Source organism: Lolium rigidum, chromosome 6 (assembly GCF_022539505.1).
Source record: "Lolium rigidum isolate FL_2022 chromosome 6, APGP_CSIRO_Lrig_0.1, whole genome shotgun sequence".
Taxonomy (NCBI): domain Eukaryota; kingdom Viridiplantae; phylum Streptophyta; class Magnoliopsida; order Poales; family Poaceae; genus Lolium; species Lolium rigidum.
The window spans coordinates 196,145,052-196,156,764 of NC_061513.1; the positions used below are offsets into that span (position 1 = coordinate 196,145,052).

Here is an 11,713-nt window from a genome sequence, read left to right on the forward strand (position 1 = left end):
CCCATCTCAAGCTGGATAGTTGATGTCGAAGCCGGCCCAGACCACGGCGGAGCTGGCCATGACCAAGCCGGCCAAGACGTGGTTCCAGCCGGCCGGCCCGGCCCCAAGGCGGCCAGCCACGGCCCAAGTCGGCTGCTCCTCAGCAGGCTTCACAGCGAGCCAGCCGGCCCTGAGCCAACTGTTCCCAGTCCTTTGACATACACGGGGTCATCCCCCGACACCGCCTCCACCTCCTACTCCACCGTAGATTGGTTCCCCCTCCTTCGGTTAGCCTCGTCGAGAACATGAGGGGTGGAGAACCCGATCTACGGATGGAGGTTTCGATAAAATTAGTGTTTTTCTATACAATTAGGTTACGGTAGGTTAGGGTTTAGGTAGTCGTCTTCTTTTGGTTTCCAAATCAATGGAGAAGACATCGTCTACAATAATTAATCTTTAGCCCCTCTTTCGACAACGAAATCTTCCTCCTGGCGTTAATGATGGTGTTGGAAGATTAAAGTTTTCTAGGTATGGTTCTTTAGATCTTTTTTGCTGGACCAATCTAGGATCTTTTCTGATAGTTGCCACGAGAATGTCTGTCCTTGCAATATTTGTTCCGGTTGCTACGTCCACAACAATGGTGATTCGTTCTCTCGGCTCAGGCTATACGGTTGCTTTTTCCTGGCATATTGATGTTGGAACTCTTGTCGATGGTGATTGACTATTTCAATGGTTGCGCGTGTCCACGAAGCCTTGGCATTGCAGCTCAAATTAAAATTATGGGAGAACCTTCATTGGTATCTTCAAGTCTGTGGTTTGATACCTATCTTCGGCTGCCTCCAGAAAAGTATAAGATTGGATCATGAAAGAAGAAAGAGTATAAGATTGTGTCATGGAAGAAGAAAGAGTTTGAAGATCTCGAAGATTTGTTGGTTTCTTTCGGACTTTATTTTATTTATTTTATAATGGTTGAAGTTAGCTCATGTATCTTTACCATGTATTATTAGTTACTATAAATACGTGGTATTGATTGTCAAAAAAAAAGCATAACTAAATGTCAGGTGAATAAGTTTAACGTCACATACTAGTAAATATGTCTGGGCACAAGGCTAAGCAAAACAACTCCAGTTTTATTCATCTACCCTTACAAACCGTATAATGCACATGATGAACCAGACCCTGGACACATGTTCGTATATAAGTTGTACCATCAGAAGTTCTCCTTATGAAACTCAAACTTTGTATTCGTCTTGTGGGTGAAATCTGCCGACAACTGCCGAAGCTGTGGCACGAGAACAGGCTCGCCACAGTAGAAAACCCCTGAAGTAAAACCAAATGTTAGCAGGTGATGGGAGGTAACGGACATTTCTAGTATCATGTGCAGAGTGTGGCAGCAAAAAAGACCTACCAACGCGTTGATTCTCATGGTTGACCGCGACACGCTTGAAGACACTTCGCCAATTAGGCCTGGCGAAGTGAGTCTTGACACTGGTTCCAGACAAGATATCAACCCCCTTCTTTGCATGTTGGAGCTCTTGGAGCATGACAATGAGGGCAGAACGAGCATCGCCTTCCTGATACACACTCGAGCAGTGGTTGTGGAGCTCGATAACTCCATCCTTATCCTTCTCAGCCACCTCATTCATCACCCCTCTGAACCATTCAAAGGAGCCTTCTTCCCTAGTGACCCAGTAGAAGTAGGCCCTCTTCGTCATGAATGGCCTCTTCTTTGCCCTGCCGCTGGCTTCAGGCTCTGTACCACCAACAGACCCCCCACGCTGGATGTGGTTAAGCACATCCTTCACAATGCTGATCAAAGGGGTGGCTCCAATACCAAGTCCGATGAGCAATAGCACATCATACTCTCGGTAATCTTGTGCTGGAGCGCCATATGGTCCATCAATCAAAAGTTTTGGGAATCTAGTACATGTCAACGAAGTTCAGGATCAGGTGAGAGTTTGAAAATACATATAGTGTGATAAAAACATTTTGGAAAGAAACTGAAGAAATTCCTGTTTACCTTGCGTTGCTGTCAGTGACTCCCATGGAGAGGTCAGCTCTAAGAAGTCCACTTTCTCCATCGGCAGGGGGGCGACAAGCCTGGTTTACATTTAGAGTTATTATCGGTTCCATCAGGTAGAGCAATGGCAATCAAATATAACAAACGAACAACTAAAAAATTTACCATGCTTCAGATAAAACAAAGGCCAAAAGATGCTGATTTACCTCAGAAAACACAGTCCTAAGCCGAGAAGTCCAATCACCCCTTGTGCGAATGTGGACACTAAGGTAATTATCTCCTGGTGCCGATGTAATGGAAAATGGGTGCCTGTGATAGAGCAAATTTTCCATGCTATTGGTCATATGCTTATTCAATAATTAAATTAATGCAACTCTTAAAAGTGTGTAATTTGGGTACCATTCATATGGAGATACGGCACGGCAATTTATAAAGATGTACTGCCCACTCCGGTATCTGAAACCAGGTGGCTTGGACATATAAAGAGCCAACACATTCCCTGGATATACCGCAACCTGTTGGGAACATACAAATTGAAGGCCATGAAATAATGAATCCAGAAATTTGCACTAATTAAGGCTTAGTTTCTGTTCAGAGCACATCTCCATATTGAATGGTTTGGTACATTATTACTATGTGTCATATTTAAAAGAAAAGGCCATTACTGTTCATCACATTGAGGGTCAAAAAGATAAACAACGACAGAATTTGAAAAGTTTAATTGTGGTACCTTCTGAATCTTAACTGCATCATGGCTTCTAAATAACCGAACAATGCGCTCACAGGAATATAAGAAGACAGGGTAAGCAATGTACATCCACGTCTGATCATATTAAAAAGTTATCAATAAGTATCAACTTTGATCATCAGATATTCTATTGGTGTGAGGGTATAGACTTTACCGATTTCTTGTACCACTCCTTTGTTAGATATAAACTTGTTCCATGGACGATGAGCAGGGCATACACAATAACAAATAGGTGGTGTGTAAACCAAAAGGCATTGAAACCAGTCAACTTCTTGAGTGGATTAGTGTCCCTGAGCTTGTTACGCCGGAACCATGGCTGGGCTAATACAAAAGCAATTGACATGAGCACTACCATGGAGATACCTGTCCACCCTGCAGTTCCTTTTACAAACCACCAGTAATTTGGTGGCCTTGTGGCCCCAAAGAAAGGCTTCATTGGTTCATATTTTGCATCACTTGCATGGAGCAGGAGAGGAAAATCACATGTCAGATGAGCACCTGCATGCAAAGCAACACCAACTGCAACACCTGCTGCTATTACCTGCACAATCGTAACATGCATATTAGGTAATATCCACTATTTTTAGATGCGGCTGACATGAAGATCTTGTGGCGGCTTGTTTTCCTCTTTATTTTTAGATGGCTGATCCATGTGGAAACTTTGTGTGATCCATGAATTGGTGTAAGAATGTAACTCAGACCTTTTAAATAAGATTAATAAGAGGCCGTATGCACCAATTGATGCAGAGGCTGGGGTCTCCCCCTTATCGAAAAAAAAGGTAATATCCACTATAGTGATGTAGTCACAGTTTTAGTCAGTGGTAAATTATCTATCTGGCCTCGTCAACAGTTTATTCTCGTTTTATCGAGAATTTTTTTATTCTCGTTGGCGAGCAATTAGAGACGTTTGAGAGGATTAGAGGCAGGTTATTCTTTAGCACTAGGTTCTTCTGTGATGAAGGATCAAAGGGCCCTAAATGGTTCGAGAGAGTCGCAGGAGAGCAACAGTTTCTTGGACTATTTTAAGGTCGTACAAGGCATCTAATTTGTTCTTGATAGAACAGATGCTCATAACATATCTCACTATACGATATCAGATCTAAATGCACATTAAAACAGTGTACATATTATTACCATTTACCTTGTGAAAATTTATGTTGTCGTTGAACGGTACAACAGCTCCAACCTTTGTCTTGGATCGAATCCAAGTGATTGTATTTCTGCAGACAGGAAGAAGGACTAGTGCCATATTAAATTTCAGGGTCTCAGCAGCACCCTTTGCAGTGGCAACACAGTAGCCCATAATGTGAAATACAGCTCGGTTACGATACTGGATGAACTTCCAAATGAAAAGGGCGATGCAGATGGAGAGCCAGAGAGTGATGACCCATATCCGCTTCCAGTTTTCTTCTAGGAAGTACAAAAACTCCTGCCAATAATGGCGAAGTGGGCTCATTTCCTTGCTAGGTGCAAGCTTCATGCTAAGAGCTTTGCTAAGTTTTGAGCTGTGGGTGGTCGTTGATCTTGCAACAGCTTCAGATGGCGACTGCAGCAATAGTGCCTCCAAGTCTTCGAGCTGTTAACATTGGAGTGGTCAGAAAAGAACTGTGTAGCGATTCTCAACTGTTATTTGACTAAAAATGGACACACCTCTATGTAGCCCAAGTTGTTAGGGTCAAGCTCTTCCATTATGAGGGCTGTGTACTCATCAGCTCGCTCCTTGATCTTGGAAAGTTTATTTGCTGATGCACTAAGGGCAATAATCTGCAAAAGCATGTTACCATTTGCTTAATCATTCTTTAAATTTACACCATGAGGGCATTAAGATCATATTTTCAGTTTGGAGTCTTCTGGCTGACCTCTTTAACTTCCTCTGCCGTGATTCTTCCATCAGCATTTTTGTCAACCCTGAACAAAAAGGTGACGACATGTTAATACATCAAATGACCTAGAAAACCGTAACTAAAGATAAGTTGTTCGATAACTTCACATGGAAATCTCTGTAGCACTTAGTTAATTGAGTTCACTGTTTTGAAGCGAATTTGGAATTGGCATTTATCGCATATAGGATATACAGTGTGTCTGTTAAGATGCCAAAACAATATATATAGCAGAAACTACTAACATGTCAAAGAATGTCTGGAGACGGTTGTCAAAACCCTGATCACTAAGTTGCTCCCAGAATTCTTTGAGCTCCTCCTTAGTGAGGACTTCCTTCACTATTCCTCTCTTCCTCGCTAATGAATCAAACATTTGCATTGCAAAATCATCAGACCCTTCCATTCCTGCAAAATCAAAAGCAACAACTGAACCACCATTCTATCAAAAATTATATGTCTAGATGCAGTGGAAAATTCAAATTACCAATGCATTTCCCAAATCTCGAACGAAGCAGCATGCCATCGACTTGCAGATGATTGAATCGCTTCTCCACCGCAGCCCAGCCATCATTGCCAACTTTCGCAGTCACAAACTGCATCCCTTTGAGTGCCACCGCGGCCGTACTCTTGCTTCGGTCATATCTCTTCCTTACGACCTTTGGCGCCGGTGTCTGTGGCAGTGGCACCTTCTTGCTCGGATTCGTCAGCTTTAGCCCATTAGTCACCTGCCTCAGTTTCGATGACAGCTTGCCACCCCTTGATGAGGAAGGTGACACCAATGACAGGCCATCAAACCCACCGCTATGCGCTGAGCCACCATCATCAACCGCCCTGACATCTTGGATTGCCACTGAATCACGTTGTACATCGAGGGTAATCTCGACAACCTCGTCATCGTCTTTGAACCTGGTGGCCTTTGTAGCCCTGTGGCTTGAACCTTCTAAATTGCCGCTGTTTGGTATTAACGTGGCAGTGTCATCTTGTGACCTTCTTGAACTATCAGAATCAGTGACAACCATGCCAGCTTCAATGTCAGCCATCTGTACCACCTCTCAGGACAATTTCCTATGTTTCTCTGGTGAAAGGACAATTTCGTTAGCTGAGAGAGAAACTACGACCGGAAATTAAAGTTACTGCATGTCTCTTTCAACACACACAAAAGGTTACAGAACGTGTATTTCCTGTTGTTCTATCATCAATACAATGGTACATCAGTACAAAGGAAAATTACGACTCGCTTTCAAAAGAAAAAGGAAAATTACGACTCGGACCAAAATTATCTACAATTCAGCTACATAAAACAGAAGAAAATATCTTGGAAACAGAAGTAGCAACTGAAAGAGGAGACCAGAGTGTTGGCTCCCTTGTCTTATCATCAGATCCAGAGCAATTTCCCAAAAAGGAAATTCGGAAGAAACATAGTAGTAATTGCGGTAACAGAAAGGGAGGACATTTGGGACTTCCAAAAGTAAACAAGAAACCGAGGAAATAACTCGCACCAAAACGGCTCCAGGTGTGCTCAGATCTAGAACTTGCACGAGGAGCTCCCACCCTCTCAATCAACCATCCATTCAATGGAGCCAGAAACGGAGATAAGAAATGGAAAACAGAAGAACATCTCTAGGAGGGGAGTGAAGCAGCATCCACTGAAGAGTAAACCAAAATTTAACCACACCGACTGGACCCTAGTGGAGAACCAATAAGAAACCGAGAATCAAGCGCACAAAGTTTTTGATAACAAGAAAAGGGGAACAGATTGTTGCCTTAAAAGAGAAAGATTTCAGCCACCGATTGGAAGCCGGAGCATTTCTTGAAATTCCACCGGATGAACAGAGAAGGGAAACCCCTGCCTAAGCACGCTAATGGTACAAACAGCAGAGTGTTCTCGAACCGGAACGCACGAGGGCTAGCACCAACCAATCTTGCAGATGCAGGTGGCCTTTGCTTACCTGGTAGGCTGGTACTGCTGTCTAGCACTCCTACTCCTCCCAATGCGATGCGCTGTCCTCACACCAAATGAGGCCAGTCGCTTCAGAAAACAACAAAGAGGATAGTGATGGGATTAGGGGAAATTAGAAATGCTGCTCCCATTGCTATTACTGTTAGTTAGCAGTGTGTACTGCTACCGTGTGTCCGTGGGAGGGGAGAGAGGCTGGGGCCTGGACTGGACAGCTTGACACCCTACGCTGATGGCTGCTGTTGGAGCATGTGCGGAATGGTTGTTGTCTGCAACGCAATCACTGCTCTCCCTCTCTACCCGGACAGTGCTCTCTGTCTCCACGACCCTGAACCATATTTAAACTTCTAAAGTGGAATGCACCTCTTGATATGTTTTCTTAGTACAAGAATGCACCACTCTAATACTCCTTTTGACAGCAACGTCGAGACAAATAAACAGTAGCATCGTGAATGAAAGTTCTTGAGCAGTTACGTGAGGGGTTATTTTGTCCGTTTAATGCTTCGCTTTCATGAATATATATATACATATATATAGGTTGTCGTCGGTAACAGACTGAGTTAATAAAGTTAAATAAGGAAGCTAAAACTCCTCTTTCTCTAGCCCCTCTTGCACTTAATTAACTTCTAGAGTATAAACAAACGTAATAATAACGGAAATTCAATTCGGCTCCCGGGTGCGTATGCTCCCTCTACTAAAAAATTATATTTCAAAATATCGAAAAATTTGGACAAAAAATTCTACTTGTACATCTTCATAATATACGTGCGTTCGTCAAGTTTCACGAAAAACCAATATTTTGTGTGGTCTATATAAAAAAGAGAAAGTTTATCTTGTGAAAAGCATTATTTTTAGCACTGAATTTTGTCTTTTTTACACACGTCACATGATAAGTCGATTTTTTATGAAACGACTTTGTGAGCACGTAGCACGTGAAGATGTACGTGCGAACTTTTAGTTTCAATTTTAAAAAAAAATTAAAATGTATGCAAGATGTATTTCGAAATATAGAGAGCATATGGACCCATGTTCCAAAACACCGTTGTACCTTTTTAGAGATTTTTTTTTCCAAAATAGGAGCTTAGTGGCTCCTCTCCATCCCTAAGAGCATATCCACTCGGCCACCCCATACGGCATCCGGCGCATTGCGTTTTTCGGCCCATATGGAGGACCATTGGCGCGGTCATCGAAATGGGGGCCGGTTGGCTCCCAGTCGCAACCCCCATACAATCAAAAAAATTAAATAATATTTGATTGCATAGCATTTTTAACTAGTCGTACTCCTGTCTAGTCCTGTAATACATGTCTTTGAAGTCGTCGTACTCGTTGTCGTTGTCGCTTGGCGCGCACGGCTGGAACCTCTGCGGTGGTTGCGCGAGCTGTAGCTGTTGTTGCGCACGTTGCAGAGGCCGGTGAATGCAAAGGCTGCAACCTTGGCCATGGTCGCCACGTTGTGCACGGTAGGCCTGCTCCTCCTTCTACCAGGACCAGGTGTAATCCACCGGCGCCGGTGGATTGGGTTTGAGGGAGGCGCGTTTGGCGGCTTGCTGGCCGGGATACTCCTCCGGGTTGCCGGCGGATCTGTAATGTTGCGCAACCATGGCGTACTCCAGAGGCACCTGCCACCCTAGCCACAGCCGCATGAGCCGAAGATGCCCGCGTGGGGGCGAGTGCTCCCGGATGGTAGCGTCGCCGCACCCGCTGCCACCATTCTTCGGCTAGAAGTGGGGGTATTGCAGGCGGGGTTAATCGCCCAACATGATGTGGTCCATCACGCTCTCGAGAGTCGGTCACCCCACTAGAGCCCTCGCCCGGCCTCGTTGTTGTTCACAGGAGGTGTCAATCTCCCTCGTACCAAGTCGTGTTGTTGTCGGGATCCAGTGGGGATCCATCCACTGCTCCGATGTGAGCTTGCCGTAGTAGTGGTGGGTGATGGCTGCATGCCGAGCTGCACCTTGCGGGCCGGGAGAGACCGGCACTCAGCCTCCATACGAGGAGGGGGGACCGGTAGCCCGGCGGGAAGGGGTAGTTGGAGGCACAGCGCCTTCGCCTCCGCATAGGTTAGTGAATTAATCGCGCCTGGCTAGCACCAAAAAAAATGGGGGCACATTGGGCACCTTTTTTTTTGCGCCGGCACCCCCCATAGCCCTTGGGGGGCTTTGGGAATGCCAGGTGGAGATGCTCTAATAGCATTTCGATGCATGTAAAATGCATGCATGAACTTTGTGGTTTGTTGACACATATTCCCACATATTTGCACCATATATGATGTTATGTCCATGTTTTAAATTGATTTTTGTGGATTTACCAATATTCCCCTTTATTTTGGTTTTAATCCTTCAGGACAGGAAAACCCTATTTTGTGTATTTTTAGCTTTCAGAGACCTAAACAAAGTGAAATGGAGGTAGAATTTTGGAGATGTCAATATTTCATCAAGAAAAGAATCTAGAGCACTTGGACCTCACGAGAAGGGCCGGGAGGGCCAAAAGATCCCAGGTGGCGCGCCCAATTAGCTAGGGTGGGCATGCCACCCAGTCTCTTTTTCTCCTCGGTCGTCCGATTCGCTTGATTCTTTCGCCCACAGACTCCATCTGACCTAAAAACCTCTATATAAAGGAATTCCCGAGGTTTCATCGAGGAAAGTGCGGTACAAACACTGAAACACCAAAACAAAGCTAGAACCAGCGAAGATTGGATGGGGAAGTTTCGCCGGAGCCGTTGCTGGAGGGATCTCTGCCTTCCCCAATGTCTCCACCATCATCACCATGATTAAGAGAGAGTAGTCCACCTCTAGACGATGGGTTTGTGGCATTAGCTTGATCTATTTATGTCTTTTTCTTCATAGATCTAGTACCATATGAGCTTCCCAACATGATTATGGTCGTATAGGTAATTCATATGTGGTGGATCTTTATTCTATGATTTGATATATGAAATTGGAACCTATTATGTGTAAGATGTATTGACCGAGACTTATGGTGTTTGATTTGCTGGTCTTCTCACCATTGCCATTAGTTGTCGCTCCTTGTCGTACAGGCGAAGGAATATCCCTCTATCACAATCTTGCAGCCTCGTTCAGACTTGACCGAGACTTATAGTGTTTGATTTCAGAGAAGGAACGAAATAAACATTTTTACTGCATGGTGCTCTTCATTTTTGCATTGAAACAAAATTGTTCCACGTCCCATGATCTCAACCATCGAGTTGTCCCCAAATTTAACTTTGCCTTTAATTGACACACTAAATCAATGAACTTCTCTTCAATGCTAGTCATGTGATTACTAGCCCTGTGTCCAAGTACCAAATGTCTCTTCCATTCTTTTCAATTTCTTAGGAATAACCTTCTCTTCATTTAGGAATACTTCCCCTCTGACTTCATCTGCTGCCATAGTAACCTCACACACCTGCATCATCAATAGAGCTTGATTCTCATCATCACCATCTTTTCTGGCCAAGTAAGCTTTTTCTTTCTTGGGCTGCTTACAATCTTTCTTGAAGTGTCCTTTTCTGCTACGATTGTGACACTCTGTTTTTTTTTCCATTCTTCTGACTGCTACTGCCAGTTGTTCGTTCAGACTTATATCTTTGCCCTCCATGAACCCTCTGTGTTTTTCTTCTTGCTGGAGAAATCCCACCAAGTCTTCAACGGACAAGGTATTTAAGGGCACACATTGTTCAATAGATGTGACGATCTGCATGAATCTAGCAGGTGCAACAGCTAAGAATTTTTGCACAACTCTAAGGTCGGGTACATTCTCACCAAGGGAACGAAGTCCAGAGACCAGTGTGTTGATCCGCTGTTTCACTGTCGCCCATCTTCAGTTCTTCAAAGTCCAGCCGCTGCAGGCTGGCCTCCTGAACGCGTTCGTGGCCGATGTTCGCCACTTTGATGGCATCCCACGCCGCCTTCGCCGAGTCGTGGCTGGCAAGCAATGACATGACGGAGTCCGGCCCCGCCGAGTAGATGCCGAGGAGCGCTTTATGGTCGACTTCGAAATTGACATCAGTGCGCTCGATGGCTTCTCAGACACGCGCTGCTTGAAGAGCAACACGCATCTTCATCGCTCAAATCCCATAATTCTTGGAGGTAAGCTGCGGCCAGTCGATGTGTGGTCGCTCTCGTGGATGCATTGGTGCGAGGGTCGCCAACGGCAGAGTAATTTCACCACTCTTGCCGTCGGTCACCGCCTTCAGCTTCGCCGCCGCCTTCACCCATCAAGGCGTTTCTTGGGCACCTCTGCATCCGCGATCTCATCCGGAGTTGGTGGCGCCATCAACCGCCGCCGCCCGCCGCCGACGGAAACTAACCTAGCTCTGAGGCCAAATGTAAGGACCGGAGCTGCCACTCTCGTCTCGCTATTTTCGGTGGACACACACGCAGCTAGCTCTACACGATTCAGGGAAATAGAGAAGCTCCCTTTGGCTTTGGGAGCCTTCCTCTTCTTTACTGAATATTCAGGGTTATGTTGCTACACATTGCAACCCTCTCTTTTACATCTGCTGCCCGATCAGCAGTACACCCAGGTCGTGCTTCTACAGTGCACCGACCATACACACAATATCAGCTACACTAGTGCTGATCTAAGCCATGCCTCTACTAGCCTGCTGCAAGAAGCAACACTGTAGATGACTGAAGATGTTGCCAGACATTGTGCTTATACAATTGCAGCAAATGCCGGTCAACTGAACTTCAAAATACACACATTCACTTTTGTGTCAAATACATCACTGTACAAGGTCACAGATAACACGTGGTGGTAGTGGCCGCGGCCGTGGCGTCGGGGAAGCCGCATGAGATCCTCCCGGCTTTGGAGCTTGGCCAGTAAGGCGTCGGTGAAAGAATGGCGGCGACCGTCGTGGCCTTCTGGTAAAATCCTAGTGAATCCGAGCTCGATGCGTCAGTGTAAACTTTGTGGGAGGATTTGAAGGTCCAGTGAAGGCGACGGCGCGTTGTGCACCTATGTAAGCCGCCGCGGCGCCAACGGTGAAGGAGGAGCGGTTGCTGCTCTCGGGCATTGGTGGGCGCGAGGAGCCCATTGGCGGCCGGGTCGCTCGTCGTGTGAGCCTGGGAACCCAACCTAGGTCCCGTTCGTACCATATGAGCTTGTCGCCATTTGGCATCCTTAGA

The 11,713-nt window shown here is 45.5% G+C and overlaps 1 protein-coding gene across 3 annotated transcripts; it reads right to left on the bottom strand.

The window, feature by feature from the left end:
* Positions 1–1,045: 1,045 nt before the first annotated feature.
* On the bottom strand, positions 1,046–6,768 carry LOC124659926 (respiratory burst oxidase homolog protein B). Of its 3 annotated transcripts, none has more exons than XM_047197733.1 (13): positions 6,577–6,768; positions 5,112–5,702; positions 4,873–5,032; positions 4,607–4,655; positions 4,398–4,511; positions 3,889–4,323; positions 2,902–3,288; positions 2,730–2,822; positions 2,399–2,514; positions 2,206–2,308; positions 2,000–2,079; positions 1,388–1,899; positions 1,046–1,299 (listed from the first exon to the last, which is right to left on the bottom strand). In XM_047197733.1, the coding sequence occupies exons 2-13, from the start codon at positions 5,665–5,667 to the stop codon at positions 1,190–1,192; spliced, it is 2,715 nt and encodes a 904-aa protein (XP_047053689.1). In that variant the 5' UTR covers positions 5,668–5,702; positions 6,577–6,768; the 3' UTR covers positions 1,046–1,189. The 3 variants fall into 3 exon arrangements, with proteins under 3 accessions (XP_047053689.1, XP_047053688.1, XP_047053690.1); XM_047197732.1 differs by having other exon boundaries at positions 6,391–6,768; XM_047197734.1 differs by lacking the exon at positions 6,577–6,768 and adding an exon at positions 6,127–6,373.
* Between the last annotated feature and the right edge of the window lie 4,945 nt (positions 6,769–11,713).